Here is a 17,859-nt window from a genome sequence, read left to right as displayed (position 1 = left end):
TTCTGGCTCGGACAAGGCTTATATTTTATTAAGCTGGAGGAAGTTTCTAGAAATATTCCGAAAGTATGCAAATATCACATGTTTTGGAACAGGTATTTGTGATGTAAAGTTATTTGATAGAATTGAATGTAACATTTGAAACCTGTTCCTAGATGATGAGCAGTGGACAGGCCAGCAGCGTGACAGCTCCAGTGTTTCAGTCCAGTGGTCTGCTGGTGGAGAGATCTCCCTCATCTCCGATGACTACTTCCCAATCTACTTTGTGGCTCCAGGTACTGTGTGACTGACACTAACTCAAAAACTTTTATTGTGAAAGATGCATTTAAATTGTATTTTTGTTACTATTTGAGGACTTAATTTAAGTGAGCCTATGGGGAAACCGTGTGATTGCCCCAAAGACCTATGGGAGATGGTGTCTTATCTAAATTGTGGCAACATTGTTGAAGTGATCCTAACATGTATTTTTTGTTTTGTCATTACTGTAGAGATGTTCCTGGGCAATCAGCTGCTGAGCTATGGCCAGAATCTCACCCTGAACTTCCGGGTGGACAGGAGAGACACGCGCCTCTCAGCCGAGGATGTGGTTCTGGAGGGGGCTGGTCTCAGAGTGGCTGTGCCTCTCATTGCTCAGGGAAATGCCTATCCTGGAGAGAACATGCAGACGTTTGTGTTCAGGTGTGTGGAAATCATACAGACATACCCCAGAGATGTGTATAGAATACCAGCACAACAAAAGTTCATAATTTGAAGTTGGCTTTTTCCAGCATATTCTGTTGTAATAACATCATTTAGAAATTGTCACATAGAAAGCAAACGCATGAAGTTGTCGTATGTTATCTGATGTTGTGAATGCCCCATGAACTGTTTTTTTTTTTCTTTCGGTCAGGCTCCACGACAGCACAGACTACCCCTGGAGGCCCACCCTCACTCACTCAGAGTTCCAGAAGCTTCTGCACAATCTGACGTCCATCAAGATCCGTGGCACCTACAGCGAGAGAAGTATGCACTCACTCTTCCATCTCACCTCATTTCACTATGTAAACCATACATCCTGGTTCAGGGCCTGTATTCATAAAGGATCTTAGAGTAGGACTACTGATCTATGAGCATGTTTCCCCTGTTCATATAATCTTATGTATTATGATCTAAAACACAAAAAAACGGATCCTAGGTCAGCACTGCTACTTAAAGACGCTTTATGAATATGGGCGTAGGACTAAAGTAGTGTCTGTCGGATTGGACCATGACAAGCGGCAAGTTAGTTAGGTCTAGCGAACTGATAAACTTGAATTTCATATCCTTTTATCAGTTCTGAGGACATCACGGAGAGGATGTTGAAACTCCAGTCTAGTCATTATATTAGTGCGCAGGTTATGGCTGAATTTCTCATTTCCCCTAATGACACAACGTGGTGGTGATTTACCCTGTTATTGAAGTCATCAGATCCTCTCAGAACAAATATCCATATAACTCTAAGAACAAAGCCATATAGTAACATTCAGGTACCCCACTACTTTAGACATGACCAGTGAGGCCTAATTAATGCAATACAAATTAAAAGCTGGGAGACAAGAATGTTGGTGGTCTGTATCTTTGATTCCATGTTCACGACGGTAGGCAAGGCACTTTGGTCACCGTTTCAGCCTAGTGGTCTTTCTTAAGACAAGAAACGGATATGATCTAATCAGTGCTCATCGTTCCCCAGGTGCTGGTTACCTTGACGATGTGAAGCTGATCACGGCAAGGAGAGGTCCCGGGAGCCCGGCTCGCTGGGTAGAGAAGTGTACCTGCCCTCAAGGCTACGTGGGACAGCACTGTGAGAGGTGCGCCCTGGGATACAGGAGGAGCAGACCAGACCTGGGGCCCTTCAGTTCCTGTGACTCCTGCAACTGTAACGGACACAGTGACACGTGCAACCCCGACACAGGTCAGTGAGATGGTAATGACCGGCATGAGTCCCAAATGGCTCCCTATGTAGTGCACTACTTTAGAGCCGGGCCCATAAGGAAACGATAAAGCCCAGAGGACTAGAGGTTAGAGACAAGTCCTCAATCACCACATGACTGGTTGGGTAAATGTCCCAGACAGGAGTCATGCAGTAGACTTGGGCCCCTGTGACTGTATTTGTATCTGCTTGGTGAATTGTGTCTGCGTTTGGAACCGTGGGGGGTTGCACATTAAATGTCCCCTTTATAGACCATAGAACAGAGAGTAACAGATCACACTGTCATCCAGTAATAACACACTGCTATAAAGAGATGTATCTGTGTGCCCAATGGTTTAAAACATGACTGATAGGCAGGCTACTCTCTCCTCATCTACTCTAAAGAGGTGTCTGGATGGAATAATAGTGGGGCCCTTTAAACTCTCATCTTAGACTCCCCTCTGGTGGTGGCTAGAGGCATGACGTGTGTGTTTTTGACATGTCTGTTTGAAGGGATGTGTGACTGCCAACACAACACAGCTGGGCTCAGTTGTGAGAGGTGTAAAGACGGTTACTATGGAGACTCCACTGTGGGCAGTTCCAGCGACTGCAAGCCCTGCCCCTGCCCCGGAGGATCCACTTGTGCTGTTGTGCCCAAGACCAAGGAGGTTGTCTGCACCAACTGTCCTACTGGAACCACAGGTAATAATAAACCATTTGCTGTACACTTTTTTATTAAATATATAAATAATCTGGGATTGAGACAGACTTTAGACAACCGACTTTGTCGATACATAGAACCACAAGTAATTAGAACTGGTTGGAGTACTCTGTAGATTGTTTTGAAAGTCTTTAAAAATACTTGTTTAATTATTTACTGTTAATTCACAAAATATTAAAATACACAGTTAAAAACATAAATAATTTTTCCAGATTGTGTATTGTATGTACTTATTTCTTAATTTAGTTTAGAAGTTGTTGCTATGGAAGCTTTTATTCGATATTCACATATGTTCATATTCACGTAATCCAAACTATGAATTGCATCTTTCCGCAGGCAAGCGCTGCGAGCTGTGTGATGACGGTTTCTTCGGAGACCCCCTGGGGGAGAACGGGCAGGTGAGGGTCTGTCGGGCCTGTAAGTGTAGCGACAACATCGACCCCAACGCTGTGGGCAACTGTGACAGAGAGACCGGGGAGTGCCTCAAGTGTATCTACAACACAGACGGCTTCTTCTGTGACCGCTGCAAAGAGGGCTTCTATGGAAACCCTCTGGCCACCAACGCCAATGACAAGTGCAAAGGTAAGACGAGAAAATGACTAGCATGACTTTTGGGTCGTGTGTGTGTATACTCGAGTTCCACATACTGTACAGATATGACTGATGTTGGCGATGTGTTTATTGGTAGTAATGGGGGTCTCTTCCCCCTCCTGTGTTAATGGGGGTCTCTTCCCCCTCCTGTGTTAATGGGGGTCTCGACCTCCTCCTGTTCCCAAATAGACAGTGTTCTGTTCCATTGTACCGTGTGTACAGTTCAGATGTACTATACAGAGGTGACTGATGCTTACTGTGTTAGCCATGGGTTTCTCTCGTCTCCCCTGTCCCCAGCCTGCTCCTGCTCTCCATATGGCACAGTGGACAGACAGACCAGCTGTCTACAGGTCACAGGCCAGTGCCAGTGTTTCCCCCACGTCACCAACAGGGACTGCAGCGCATGTCAGCCTGGCTTCTTCAACCTGCGGAGCGGAACAGGCTGTGAACAGTCAGTAACAGTACCCACTTTGCCAACACCTCAATATGGATATTTAGTGAAAGTGTTTCTTAGTAGGAATAGAGGTCTATGAAGCTTTTCCCTGTCTGATTTTGATCACTGTACCTCAACTGTTGCTGTTTTCTTATTGGAAATAGAGGCTGTAATACGCTATCTGTCGGATTTGGATCTCTGGTATGTTTCTAAGTTGTAATGTGTCTTGACCTTCTTTGATATCATGACAGATGCAACTGCAATTCTATTGGGTCCACCAACGGTCAGTGTGACATCGGTTCCGGTCAGTGTGAATGCCAGCCCGGCATCACCGGTCAGCACTGTGAACGATGTGAGGTCAACTTCTTCGGATTCGGATTGTCAGGCTGCAAACGTACGCTTTCTCTTTCTTAAAATTCACTTTAATCTCTCTTTAACATGATGAAACTCTGAGAACTGGTCTTAATGAGCCATGCAGTTGTGTGACTATATTACTTGAGTAGGTTGTGACATGGTCTAATGGGAAGAGAATATCATCATAACCTGAAGTCTAACTGTATTTATTGTCATTATGTATTTTCAACCTCCGCTCTAAAATCACACTCATGTTTCAAGAGCCTCTTTAATTTTGGCCAGTTTTTCATCTCTCTTTATTTTTCTTCTGCTCTAGCGTGCGACTGTGACCCAGAGGGCTCCTCGACGGCCCAGTGTAAAGAAGATGGCCGCTGTGCGTGCCTTCCAGGCTTTGTGGGAGCCAGGTGTGACATGTGTGAGGAGAACTACTTCTACAACCGCTCTACTCCCAGCTGCCAGCAGTGTCCGTCCTGTTACTCCCTCGTCAGAGACAAGGTAAAGAATCTTGGTGGTGTTTTCGTCAGTGGATTATTTTGTCAAAGTTGAGTTCTATCACACCATCTCTTCTCTGTCCTTTCCTGTCTCTCCACTGTCTCTGTCCAATAAACTTCAAATATCCTTATAAAATATATATTTAATAAAGTTGAGTGTGCTTAACATGTCTGTACAGCTGTATAGGAACCCACTCTAAGCCTTGTGGTTTTACTCTTACGTAGGTGAACCAGCAGAGACAGAAGCTGCATGACCTGCAGACTTTGATTGACAACCTGGGCTCCACATCAGAGACTGTGAGTGACAAGGCGTTTGAGGACCGACTGAAGGAGGCAGAGAAATCCATCATGGACCTACTGGACGAGGCTCAGACCAGCAAAGGTGCAAGCCTCGAACCTTTCGGGGATTTTATAATATTGACATGTAATGTCTCGCTTGCTTGAAGAGATGCTGTTCTATTCAATAGCCATTAGATGAAATTGATCATATTAATTTTTTAGGACATAATGGGTTAATCAAACAAACGTTATTGTCCCGAGAGGGGAATTTGATGGTGTCACTAGGTTGAAACAATGCTGTTCTTGTCAACTAGAATTAGATCAAATGAATCATGAATTTGAGTTTATTTTATTTTTATATATATTGAAAGATTTAGGCAGGGATTAAACCCCGGTCTCCGGGGCCGTACATGTACATATATAAACTCCGTAAAAAAAACGAAACATTCCTTTTTCATGACCCTGTCTTTCAAAGATAATTTGTAAAAATCCAAATAACTTCACAGATCTTCATTGTAAAGGGTTTAAACACTGTTTTCCATGCTTGTTCAATGAACCATAAACAATTAACGACCGTTCCACAGGTGCGTGTTCATTAAGACACTAACAGCTTACAGACGGTAGGCAATGATGGTCACAGTTATGAAAACTTAGGACACTAAAGATGCCTTTCTACTGACTGAAAAACACCAAAAGAAAGATGCCCAGGGTCCCTGCTCATCTGCGTGAACGTGCCTTAGGCATGCTGCAAGGAGGCATGAGGACTGCAGATGTGGCCAGGGCAATAAATTGCAATGTCTGTACTGTGAGACGCCTAAGACAGCGCTACAGAGCAGACCACGTGTAACAACACCTGCACAGAAGCTGTACATCCAAACATCACACCTGCGGGACAGGTACAGATGGCAACAACAACTGCCTGAGTTACACCAGGAACGCACAATCCTTGCATCAGTGCTTAGACTGTCCACAATAGGCTGAGAGAAGCTGGACTGAGGGCTTGTAGGCCTGTTGTAAGGCAGGTCCTCACCAGACATCACCGGCAACAACGATGGACACAAACCCACCATCGCGGGACCATACACGACTGGCAAAAAGTGCTCTTCACTGACGAGTTGCGGTTTTGTCTCCCAGGGGTGATGTTCGGATATGTGTTTATCGTCGAAGGAATCAGCATTACAGCGAGGCCTGTACTCTGGAGCGGGATCGATTTGGAGGGGGCTGTGTGTCACAGAATCATCAGACTGAGCTTGTTATTGCAGGCAAACTCAACGCTGTGCGTTACAGGGAAGACATCCTCCTCCTTCATGCGGTACCCTTCCTGTAGGCTCATCCTGACATGACCCTCCAGCAATGCCACCAGCCATACTGCTCGTTCTGTGCGTGATTTCCTGCAAGACAGGATGTCAGTGTTCTGCCATGGCCAGCGAAGAGCAAGGATCTCAATCCCATTGAGCACGTCTGGGACCTGTTGGATCGGAGGGTGAGGGCTAGGGCCATTCCCCCCAGAAATGTCTGGGAACTTGCAGGTGCCTTGGTGAAAGTTTGGGGTAACATCTCACACAAGAACTGGCAAATCTGTTGCAGTCCATGAGTAGGAGATGCACTGCAGTACTTAATGCAGCTGGTGGCCACACCAGATACTGACTGCTACTTTTGATTTTGACCCCCCCCCCTTTGTTCAGGGACACATTATTCCATTTCTGTAAGTCACGTGTTTGTGGAACTTGTTCAGTTCATGTCTCAGTTGTTGAATCTTGTTATGTTCATACAAATGTTTACACATGTTAAGTTTGCTGAAAGTAAACGCAGTTGACAGTGAGAGTACGTTTCTTTTTTTGCTGAGTTTAGATGGGAGTATTCCACTCAGAATGGGACTTGTGAATGCTGCTTTTGTTTTTTCAGATGTGGACAAAGGCCTGCTGGAACGCCTGGGGAAACTGAACAGCACACTGACCACTCAGTGGAATCGTCTGCAGAACATCAGGAACACCGTGGACAACACCGGAACCCAGGCCGACAAGGCCCGCAACCGGGTACGAGATGCTGAGAGCCTGATCGGCCGCGCCCGCGAGGAACTGGACAAGGCCAAGGACGCCATCAGCAAACTGGTGGGTCATCCCGTAATTAATTATTTTAAATGTGACGTCAGTAACTAAGCATGAGGGCCTCCCGGGTGGCGCAGTGGTCTAGGGCACTGCATCGCAGTGCTAACTGCGCCACCAGAGTCTCTGGGTTCGCGCCCAGGCTCTGTCGCAGCCGGCCGCGACCGGGAGGTCCGTGGGGCGACGCACAATTGGGCTAGCGTCGTCCGGGTTAGGGAGGGTTTGGCCGGTAGGGATATCCTTGTCTCATCGCGCTCTAGCGACTCCTGTGGCGGGCCGGGAGCAGTGCGCGCTAACCAAGGGGGCCAGGTACACGGTGTTTCCTCCGACACATTGGTGCGGCTGGCTTCCGGGTTGGAGGCGCGCTGTGTTAAGAAGCAGTGCGGCTTGGTTGGGTTGTGCTTCGGAGGACGCATGGCTTTCGACCTTCGTCTCTCCCGAGCCCGTACGGGAGTTGTAGCGATGAGACAAGATAGTAATTACTAGCGATTGGATACCACAAAAAGGGGGGAGAAAATTTATAAAAATTTAATTAAAAAAATTTAATTAAAAAAAAGTAACTAAGCATGCGTCCCGAATGTTACCCTATTCCCTATATAGTACACCACTTTTGCTTATAGGGCCCTGGTCAAGAGGAGTGAATTATATCGGGGAAAGGATGCCATTTGGGACGCAACCTAAGACACTTGGAGGACTGATCTCATGATCTCACAGCATTATCTAATTTGGATGTCGTTTATTTTTACTGTTCTTGTTGCATAAACCCTTAGTTCATGTTTGTTCCCAACCATAGCACACTGATTAATGCCTTCGTCCTGCATGAGAGAAACAACAGGATGTTCATTGATTCCCTACTTTATTATTTTTCTCCTCCAGGACATCAAAGCACCCTCAATCAGTGGAGATCCTAACAACATGACCCTTCTGGCAGAGGAGGCTCGCAATCTGGCCGACAAGTAAGGACTGTAGCTACAATTATGAAATAATTATGTTCTATGAAATGTATTGCTTCATACAATCCACCCTGGTTTGCTGGATATGCAATTCTTCTGAGTGGGAGGGGGGAAAGTGCACATGCCAAATAATAAACACCTTATCACCACTTTTGATTTTATTATTTGATTATATTCTTGCGCTGCAAGAAACCAAAAGACAGCTTCGTCTATGAAAAACAAATCTAATCCCTCTGTTTCCTCTGCAGACATAAAATGGACGCGGATCAAATTGAGAAGATCGCCAAGGATGCCAACGACACGTCCACCAAGGCTCTCAACCTGTTGACAAAGACTCTAGATGGCGAGGGCAAGACCAACCAAGACATTGATGAGCTCAACAGGAAGTATGTCACTGTCTGCAACAATGATTCCTCTCTCTCTCTCCTAAAAACTACAATTACGACATACTAACGTTGATCCTGTCAGGAAAATGTCTTATAAGCTAGTACATGTTCAAATCCCCTCAAGAGTTTTATAATTGAGCTATCATGTTCATCTACTCAGGTACAATGAGGCAAAGGACCTGGCCAAGAACCTGGAGAAACAGGCCAACAAGGTGCATGCTGAGGCAGAGGAGGCAGGCGACAAAGCCCTGAAGATCTACGCTAACCTGACAAGCCTGCCACCTTTCAACACCAAATCACTGGAGGTCAGTTACATGAAGTGACCGTAACCCTCTTTTAGGTGGAGACTGTCTCCATCCCAAACGGCACCCTATTCTCTAGTGCACTACTGGTCAAAAGTAGTGCACTAGAAAGGGAATAAGGAGCCATTTGGGACATAGACACTCATCAGGAATCATTTCATTTATTTTATGTATTAAACAAACCTTTGAAATATGTTCCCAGTCTGAGTGAGTGACAGGTTACTCTTCAGAGTCATTGAAAGTGTTTGTGTATCACAAGACATACATGTAAATGTAAAGGGCCGTGAGGACATTACTGAAGTAGTTTAAAAGTCTGTAAGGATAACTTATCTTGACATCTGATTATAGGACGAAGCGAGCAAGATCAAGAAGGAAGCGTCTGACCTGGACAAGCTGATTGACAAGACCGAGAAAGAGTACAACGACTTGAGGGACGACCTGAGAGGGAAGGAGACTGAGGTCCGCAAGCTGCTGGAGAAGGGCAAGACGGAGCAGCAGGTAGGACAAGAGACCTTTTACTTGGGTTGCAAAAATTCCCAAAAAATGCCCAAAATTTCCAGGTTTTCCAAAAATCCCAGTTGGAGAACTCCCAGATTTCCTGCTAATTCCCTCCTGATTCCAGGAAACTTCCAACCAGGAGTTTTGGAAAACCTGGGAATTTTGGGAAAGTCGCCAGAATTTCACAACTCTACTTTTATTTTGTCTTTCTGGTGTCTATAAGCCTTGCTCTAAATAGATCTTTGTCTCATGTAGAGCTTGTGATGGTTTCACCCCCTTTGAAATTGCTAGTGTGTCTCCGTTTTAAGATTTAGCTTTAACATGCCTCATTAAACAAGGCATGCAATTGAAAATGACCACATTTGCATATGTGACGAATTACCACAGCATTGATTGGCCTCCTCACTCCTAAACTAAGTATAAGCCACTAAGTATAGCGATAATGAGCAAGCCGTGAAGTCAGAATTATTCAAATTAATTTAGCTGTTTTGTCTGTTTTTGTTGTCCATGGGTTGTGTCCCAAATGGCATCATATTTCCTATAAACTGCACTACTTTTCCCAGAGCCATATAGGGTGCCATTTGTTACACAATGGAACTAATGACTGTCTCCATCTGTCCCTGTAGACTGCCGATCAGTTGCTGGCTCGTGTCGATGCTGCCAAGGCGCTGGCTGAGGAGGCCGCCAAGAAGGGGAGGACCACCTACCAGGAGGCCCAAGACATTCTGGGAAATCTGAGAGGTACTTAGTAGCAGGACTGGTGGAGATGCCAGGGAAAGGCCCCTTTCTGCCTGATGGTAGAGGATTTATTCAGAATGGTTGGAGTGAAAACCATATCGAGACAACTATGCTTTAAACACTACATTTTTCCTCTCAGATGGATGTTAAAGAGAAAATACCATTGTTGTATAAAATATGGTTATAGTATTGAGATATAGTATATTTAATTTAGGTGTTTACTCAACCTTTCTTCTCATTGTCTTTGGTGCGTCCAACACAGATTTTGACAAGCGGGTGAATGACAACAAGACGGCAGCTGAGGACGCCATGAAGAGAATCCCAGAGATCAACGCTACCATCATCGCGGCCAATGAGAAGACCAAGCAGGCTGAGGGGGCACTAGGCAACGCAGCTGCAGACGCCAAGGAGGCCAAGAGCAAGGCAGAGGAGGCAGAAAAGATAGCCAGCGCTGTGCAGAAGGTACATAATATTACTGGTATATTGTTATATTATAGCCAGGTAATTTATGACCATTTATGCTACTGTCCTGAAATGACGTGGCCAAAATCAGTGGTGGCCTCTTGATATTAACAGTCTTTCTCAGTAGATTAAATGTATTGAAAGTCTATTTTTGTGGTCATCAAATGTGATGTTTCACATAGAATAATCAACCCACTTTCAAACTGACAACATGCACTAAGCCCCCTCTGTCCCCTTCTCATCTGATGTATCAAATAATAAACTATTCAACCTATAAGAAATTATATACCTGCTTTCAAATTGTCAACATGCACTAATCCCCCTCTGTCTGTTCACCCCACAGGGTTCTGCTAAGACCAAGGCGGATGCAGAGAAGGCCTTTGAGGACACTATGATGCTGGATGGGGAGGTGAACGGCATGATGGACCAGCTGAGTGCAGCCGAGGCAGAGCTGGCCAAGAAGAAAGCTGAGGCCGACCAGGACATGATGATGGCTAGCATGGTGCGTGTCTGTCTGGTCGGCATCCCAAATGGCCCCCTATTCCCTGTGTAGTACACTACATTTGACCAGGGCCCATAGGGCTCTCGTCAAAAGTAGTGCATCAAATAGGGGAATAGGGTGCCATTTGGGATGCAATCCTCTGTCTGGGGCGCTGTTTAAATCCAATGATGTCATTAGATTCTCATAACCTTAGGAACCCAATACTTAGGAATTCCTAGAAGATCTCTTTGGGTTGGAAATCAGAGAGCTCTGAGAATGTTTGTGCATAGAAGCCGTCTACACAGAGCTTGAGTTGCTCAATGTTTGTAGTTCTTGTCAATGTTGTTTAGAGAAAAAATAAACAATGAGGCTTAACATTAAGAAAAGGAAGTGGATGAACACTGCTGAGGGTTAAGGAAGTCTCACAAGTGTTTTACAACTGTTTATGATCGTTGTGGTCTGTAATTCTGACTCTGACATGTCAACTATGTTGTTTTGGTATTTCAGGCATCAGACAATGCGAAGGAAGCAGAGGACAACGCCCGCAAAGCCAAGAGTGCTGTCAGGACCGTTCTCAACACCATCAACGACCTGCTCAAGTCACTGGGTGAGTGAATGGTATTTGATTTAGAAAACTGGTTATTTTTGTGGAGGTAAGAATACAAGCAGGGCTATAATTAAGTATTGTCATTTTATGTAATCATTGTTTCTGGCTTGTGTGTAACAAAACAATATTCCATCAGTCAGGGTTTTACTTGCACAAGTCAAAATCACTCTACTGACTGTCTTATATCATTGAGCTAAAGCTTACACCTCCTCTGTCCCGGTTCAGGCAACATTGACAAGGTGGACCTGAGCAAGTTGGGCTTGATTGAAGGGTCACTGAAGCAGGCCAAGGACAAAATGGCGAACAGCGACCTGGACCGCAAGCTGGCGGAGCTGAATGATGTGGCCAAGAGCCAAGAGGAGATGATCACCGACTACGACAGGCAGATCAGGGAGATCCGGTCTGACATCGCCAACCTCAACGACATCAAGAACACTTTACCTGACGGCTGCTTCAACACCCCATCCCTAGAGCGACCTTAACCCTCTCTCTCTCCACCACCTGTACCCTCCTTCCTCATATCCCGTCTGTACCGCTCCTTCCTCATATCCCGTCTGTACCGCTCCTTCCTCATATCCCGTCTGTACCGCTCCTTCCTCATATCCCGTCTGTACCGCTCCTTCCTCATATCCCGTCTCTACCGCTCCTTCCTCACATCCCGTCTGTACCGCTCTTTCCTCACATCCCGTCTGTACCGCTCTTTCCTCACATCCCGTCTGTACCGCTCTTTCCTCACATCCCGTCTGTACCGCTCCTTCCTCACATCCCGTCTGTACCGCTCCTTCCTCACATCCCGTCTGTACCGCTCCTTCCTCATCCCGTCTCTACCGCTCCTTCCTCATATCCCGCTCCCGCCTCATATCCCGTCTGTACCGCTCCCGCCTCATATCCCGTCTGTACCGCTCCCGCCTCATATCCCGTCTGTACCGCTCCCGCCTCATATCCCGTCTGTACCGCTCCCGCCTCATATCCCGTCTGTACCGCTCCCGCCTCATATCCCGTCTGTACCGCTCCCGCCTCATATCCCGTCTGTACCGCTCCCGCCTCATATCCCGTCTGTACCGCTCCCGCCTCATATCCCGTCTGTACCGCTCCCGCCTCATATCCCGTCTGTACCTCTCCTTCCTCATATCCCGTCTGTACCGCTCCTTCCTCATATCCCGTCTGTACCGCTCCTTCCCACGTCTAACACTCGGGCAGAATGCCACCTTTTTACCAAAACTTTTTTTTTTTTATACAAGAGAAGCTAAGTTTCATGGTTTTAAAGAAAGAGAAGAAGCAGCTTTGACATGCAGAAACGTGAAATGAACTAAGGGCAGAAAACAAAAAACGTGCATCCATTCTCCTTTGGTGCAGCAGGATAGGAGAGGTGTGGCATACCTCGCTCCATAGTAATGAAAACCCACATGACTGCACCACCTCCAGACTGTTCCTACACTTCTACGTGGAGGACCGTTACACCGTCTTGTTTCATCACAACCTAAACCACCCCGACAGAGAAAACAAGGAAAAATCTCCTCAGCCTTTTCGGATGGGTCTGTCATATGATATAGCATTTGTTTTATTTGATATGGTATCTAACAAGTTATCCTTAACCATCATTCTAGACCCAAGGGCATGCTGGGAATGGTTTGTCTGAGAGATTTTTTAGCTATAGGTATTGTGCAACTTCCAATACATATGTGCCATCCTTGGTGTTATCAACCATTTGTTTAAAAAACAAGCAGTGAAGGAATTCTCACAAGTTTATATATTTTGTTTGCCTTCATTCGCTTCCAAAGCTACATGTCTTGCATGGAGAAAGTATTCCTGTTATTATTACACATTTTTACAGTATTCAACTCTACTGGACATTCTGCTCCATACCCACATTAAATAATACTACAGTGTACTATAGAATACTACAGTACTTAGTATAGAATTCTGTAGTAAACTGTACTATACTATACTACACATTGCACTACAGCATTTCCCAAACTCTGTCCTCTGGATCCCAAGGTGTGCACATTTTGTTTTTTGCCCTGGCACTACACCGCTGATTCAAATAATCAACTCATCAAGCTTGGATTATTTGAATCGGCTGTGTAGTGCTAGGGCAAAAATACAAAAATGCACCCCTTGGAGTCTCCAGGACAGAGTTTGTGAAATGCTGCTGTAGTATATATCGATCATTGGTAGTACTTACTATAGAATGTTGTAGTATACTATAGTAAATACTACAGTATACTATAGACCACAAAAATACTACAGTAATGTCTGCAAAAACACTGCAGTAATTACTGTAGTGTATATATATTACAGGATTTAATTTGTGTGTACCCTGCCAATTTCCATATCCTTATTTGTGGCACCAATAAGTGACAAGCCTACGTTTGGTATAGTATAGATTATATATTGTGTTCCCTGCCGGTTATAAAAAGGACAGAAGCTCTGAACTGTCCGTTCAGACCTCAGTCCTACCTGCCTACAGGTATAGTACATTTTATTTTGTGTATTTTTTCCAGTAGGTTTCCTCAAGGATAACATGTCAAAGATAATAAAACATTATAGGAAATACTACAGTTATTTCCGCAAAAACCCTACAGTAAATACTACAGTATACTACAGTCCGTAAAAACACTACAGTAATTACTATAGTATATACTACAGTTTTTTCTTACTACAGTGTTTACTATGAACAGTAAATACTACAGTATACTACAGTCATGTCTGCAAAACTACAGTAAATACTACAGTATTCACTGTATTTTTACACTACATTCACTTTTTTCACTACAGTATTTTTTCACTCCACTGAATACTACAGTAAAGTCTCCAAAAACACTACAGGGAATACTATAGTATTTAACAATAGTATACCTTAGTATTTTTTCATGTGGGCATGCACAACTGAAAAGCTGTTAAATGAAACCAGCAAGTGCGTCTTTAAAATGGCTCTGATACACTGCTCAAAAAAATAAAGGGAACACTTAAACAACACAATGTAACTCCAAGTCAATCACACTTCTGTGAAATCAAACTGTGGCCTGCTGGAGGTCATTTTGCAGGGCTCTGGCAGTGCTCCTCCTGCTCAAAGGCGGAGGTAGCGGTCCTGCTGCTGGGTTGTTGCCCTCCTACGGCCTCCTCCACGTCTCCTGATGTACTGGCCTGTCTCCTGGTAGCGCCTCCATGCTCTGGACACTACGCTGACAGACACAGCAAACCTTCTTGCCACAGCTCGCATTGATGTGCCATCCTGGATGAGCTGCACTACCTGAGCCACTTGTGTGGGTTGTAGACTCCGTCTCGTGCTACCACTAGAGTGAGAGCACCGCCAGCATTCAAAAGTGACCAAAACATCAGCCAGGAAGCATAGGAACTGAGAAGTGGTCTGTGGTCACCACCTGCAGAATCACTCCTTTATTGGGGGTGTCTGCCTAATTGCCTATAATTTCCACCTTTTGTCTATTCCATTTGCACAACAGCATGTGAAATGTATTGTCAATCAGTGTTGCTTCCTAAGTGGACAGTTTGATTTCACAGAAGTGTGATTGACTTGGAGTTAAATTGTGTTGTTTAAGTGTTCCCTTTATTTTTTTGAGCAGTGTATTTTTGACATTTGAGACAGTCCTGTACCGCCCAGTGAAACAATATGGTTAAATATAATTGTATGTAAAAAAATATATATATATATATAATTAACACTACAAATCTTGTTTTTTGTCTGATGTTTTTTCCTCCCTAAGCTGCTGCTTAAAACAGGTGTATTGCAAATCACACATTAATATTTTTTAAGACAAAATTCTACACTATGCAACTTTGTACATTTTGCGTAGCAAGACTTTATCTGATACACTGGTGCTAATAATTATTTCAAATGTTATATTTTTGTGTGAATGTTTTTTATTATGATATAGAGTGAGGAAATATTATATGTGTAAATATATGCTTAAATGATTCAGGGCTAGCTGATTGTTAAACCCAAGACCCAGCGGCCACTTCGTATAGGTTCTATCGCAAAAAAATCAAACCTCCACATAATATATAAATATATATAACTTCTGTGGTATAATATGCTTGCTTGTGTACATGGCTCGGTGTTGTTGCCTCATAGCTCTGCCATTATTATTTTGTGTTTAATTATCAGTGGGTGGTCACCAATTAATTGATGAATGCTTTTAAAACAAGATCAAAACAATGCTTTTAAAACACCTTTATCCTTGACTGATAAATTCAGGACTGTAAGGGATGGCCCTAAAGAAGCCATCGGTCTACATTAAGCCTATCGTTTCATTTTACTGAATTTAAATCCTTGACTCCAAGAAAATAAGCTTGGTCACAAGTTGGTAGTTAACCATTTAGTATTTTGTGCCTTAATATGTGGTCAATATTCACATCGCTTAGTTCCTAACAAGGGCGTCACGTTATCGCACACATTACGTTTCAGACAAACTCTTTTCACACATAACATTGTCTCCTCACACGTTTGCTACTCAGTGTCCTCGCATTTCAGTAGAACAGCAGGGATTTTGTTGTTGGGTCCAGAACATCAGCCAGCCGCGATACAGTAAAGGAATAGGTTATAACCTGGAAACCACTCATCCTTCCCATTCAACATCTCTCATCCTCAATACACCAATACTCACTCCTTTCCTTAGCCTGCCTTCTATCTTGTTATCTGTTGGATAGTTGTTAGCTAACCTTTTACCCACAATTTTATAGATGTGGCTGCGGCTAAAACGATGTACTCTGCAGTGTGAACCATCTTTTGCCGTCTCTTAACCCTCCAGGCTACCACACTGCTGTGGAAGAATGTGCAGCACATACTGTTTGATGTATAAAACAGTATTTCTAATTTATAATGTCTCAAGTATTTGTATTATTTTGTTGCAGTAGATGATGATATGTATGTGTTGCACAATCTTGTTGTGGTCATTTGGCTATGGAGGGCATGTTCTGTTGTACAATATAATACAAAGGCACCAATTCACTGCAACATTTCATTTGTGAGGACCTGAGAAAAACCTGTTTGTGACCCAATTGCCTGTAAATCCAATCGTAACATTTTAAATAATAAAAAAAAATATTACAGGAATTGCTTCCGTTGACGTGTGATTATATTAAATGTTATGCTGCCTCAGGGTTCTGTACGTTGCATTTGCTGAAATATATAAAATGTCTTATCTCTTATTTTCTCTTAGTTTAATCTTGAGGTTATTTAGTCTTTAGGACGTTCAGGAAAATATTTTTCAGTATTAGATACAGTGGGGCAAAAAAGTATTTAGTCAGCCACCAATTGTGCAAGTTCTCCCACTTAAAAAGATGAGAGAGGTCTGTAATTTTCATCATAGGTACACTTCAACTATGACAGACAAAATGAGAAAAAAAATCCAGAAAATCACATTGTAGGATTTTTAATGAATTGATTTGCAAATTATGGTGGAAAATAAGAGGCTCCTCTGTCCTCCACTCGTTACCTGTATTAATGGCACCTGTTTGAACTTGTTATCAGTATAAAAGACACCTGTCCACAACCTCAAACAGTCACACTCCAAACTCCACTATGGCCAAGACAAAAGAGCTGTCAAAGGACACCAGAAACAAAATTGTAGACCTGCACCAGGCTGGGAAGATTGAATCTGCAATAGGTAAGCAGCTTGGTTTGAAGAAATCAACTGTGGGAGCAATTATTAGGAAATGGAAGACATACAAGACCACTGATAATCTCCCTCGATCTGGGGCTCCACGCAAGATCTCACCCCGTGGGGTCAAAATGATCACAAGAACGGTGAGCAAAAATCCCAGAACCACACGGGGGGACCTAGTGAATGACCTGCAGAGAGCTGGGACCATCAGTAACAAAGCCTACCATCAGTAACACACTACGCCGCCAGGGACTCAAATCCTGCAGTGCCAGACGTGTCCCCCTGCTTAAGCCAGTACATGTCCAGGCCCGTCTGAAGTTTGCTAGAGAGCATTTGGATGATCCAGAAGAAGATTGGGAGAATGTCATATGGTCAGATGAAACCAAAATATAACTTTTTGGTAAAAACTCAACTCGTCGTGTTTGGAGGACAAAGAATGCTGAGTTGCATCCAAAGAACACCATACCTACTGTGAAGCATGGGGGTGGAAACATCATGCTTTGGGGCAGTTTTTCTGCAAAGGGACCAGGACGACTGATCCGTGTAAAGGAAAGAATGAATGGGGCCATGTATCGTGAGATTTTGAGTGAAAACCTCCTTCCATCAGCAAGGGCATTGAAGAGGAAACGTGGCTGGGTCTTTCAGCATGACAATGATCCCAAACACACCGCCCGGGCAACGAAGGAGTGGCTTCGTAAGAAGCATTTCAAGGTCCTGGAGTGGCCTAGCCAGTCTCCAGATCTCAACCCCATAGAAAACCTTTGGAGGGAGTTGAAAGTCCGTGTTGCCCAGCAACAGCCCCAAAACATCACTGCTCTAGAGGAGATCTGCATGGAGGAATGGGGGGGGGCTGTTTGTGTCATGTTTTCCTTTAGAATTATTTCTGTACATGCAGGAGGGGCCCTAACAA

General features: G+C 44.1%; 1 protein-coding gene across 1 annotated transcript in view; it reads left to right on the top strand.

Annotated features, from left to right (window-relative positions):
* The window catches only part of LOC139559749 (laminin subunit gamma-1-like), an 83,272-nt gene extending 66,873 nt beyond the window's left edge, over positions 1 to 16,399 (top strand). The window contains exons 9-28 of the mRNA XM_071376064.1: positions 153 to 272; positions 486 to 675; positions 887 to 999; positions 1,706 to 1,927; positions 2,438 to 2,626; positions 2,982 to 3,227; positions 3,534 to 3,687; positions 3,921 to 4,063; positions 4,340 to 4,518; positions 4,740 to 4,896; positions 6,699 to 6,904; positions 7,775 to 7,854; positions 8,100 to 8,237; positions 8,398 to 8,542; positions 8,888 to 9,037; positions 9,664 to 9,778; positions 10,038 to 10,237; positions 10,581 to 10,739; positions 11,226 to 11,325; positions 11,551 to 16,399. Of these exons, the coding sequence (XP_071232165.1) occupies positions 153 to 272; positions 486 to 675; positions 887 to 999; positions 1,706 to 1,927; positions 2,438 to 2,626; positions 2,982 to 3,227; positions 3,534 to 3,687; positions 3,921 to 4,063; positions 4,340 to 4,518; positions 4,740 to 4,896; positions 6,699 to 6,904; positions 7,775 to 7,854; positions 8,100 to 8,237; positions 8,398 to 8,542; positions 8,888 to 9,037; positions 9,664 to 9,778; positions 10,038 to 10,237; positions 10,581 to 10,739; positions 11,226 to 11,325; positions 11,551 to 11,807 (3,263 nt within the window). The 3' untranslated portion in view covers positions 11,808 to 16,399. The remainder of the gene's footprint in view (positions 1 to 152; positions 273 to 485; positions 676 to 886; positions 1,000 to 1,705; positions 1,928 to 2,437; positions 2,627 to 2,981; positions 3,228 to 3,533; positions 3,688 to 3,920; positions 4,064 to 4,339; positions 4,519 to 4,739; positions 4,897 to 6,698; positions 6,905 to 7,774; positions 7,855 to 8,099; positions 8,238 to 8,397; positions 8,543 to 8,887; positions 9,038 to 9,663; positions 9,779 to 10,037; positions 10,238 to 10,580; positions 10,740 to 11,225; positions 11,326 to 11,550) is intronic.
* Positions 16,400 to 17,859: the final 1,460 nt, after the last annotated feature.

Source organism: Salvelinus alpinus, chromosome 30 (genome assembly GCF_045679555.1).
Source record: "Salvelinus alpinus chromosome 30, SLU_Salpinus.1, whole genome shotgun sequence".
Taxonomy (NCBI): domain Eukaryota; kingdom Metazoa; phylum Chordata; class Actinopteri; order Salmoniformes; family Salmonidae; genus Salvelinus; species Salvelinus alpinus.
Note: the sequence above shows the minus strand (reverse complement) of the source record. Positions and strands in the feature narration are given on the sequence as shown.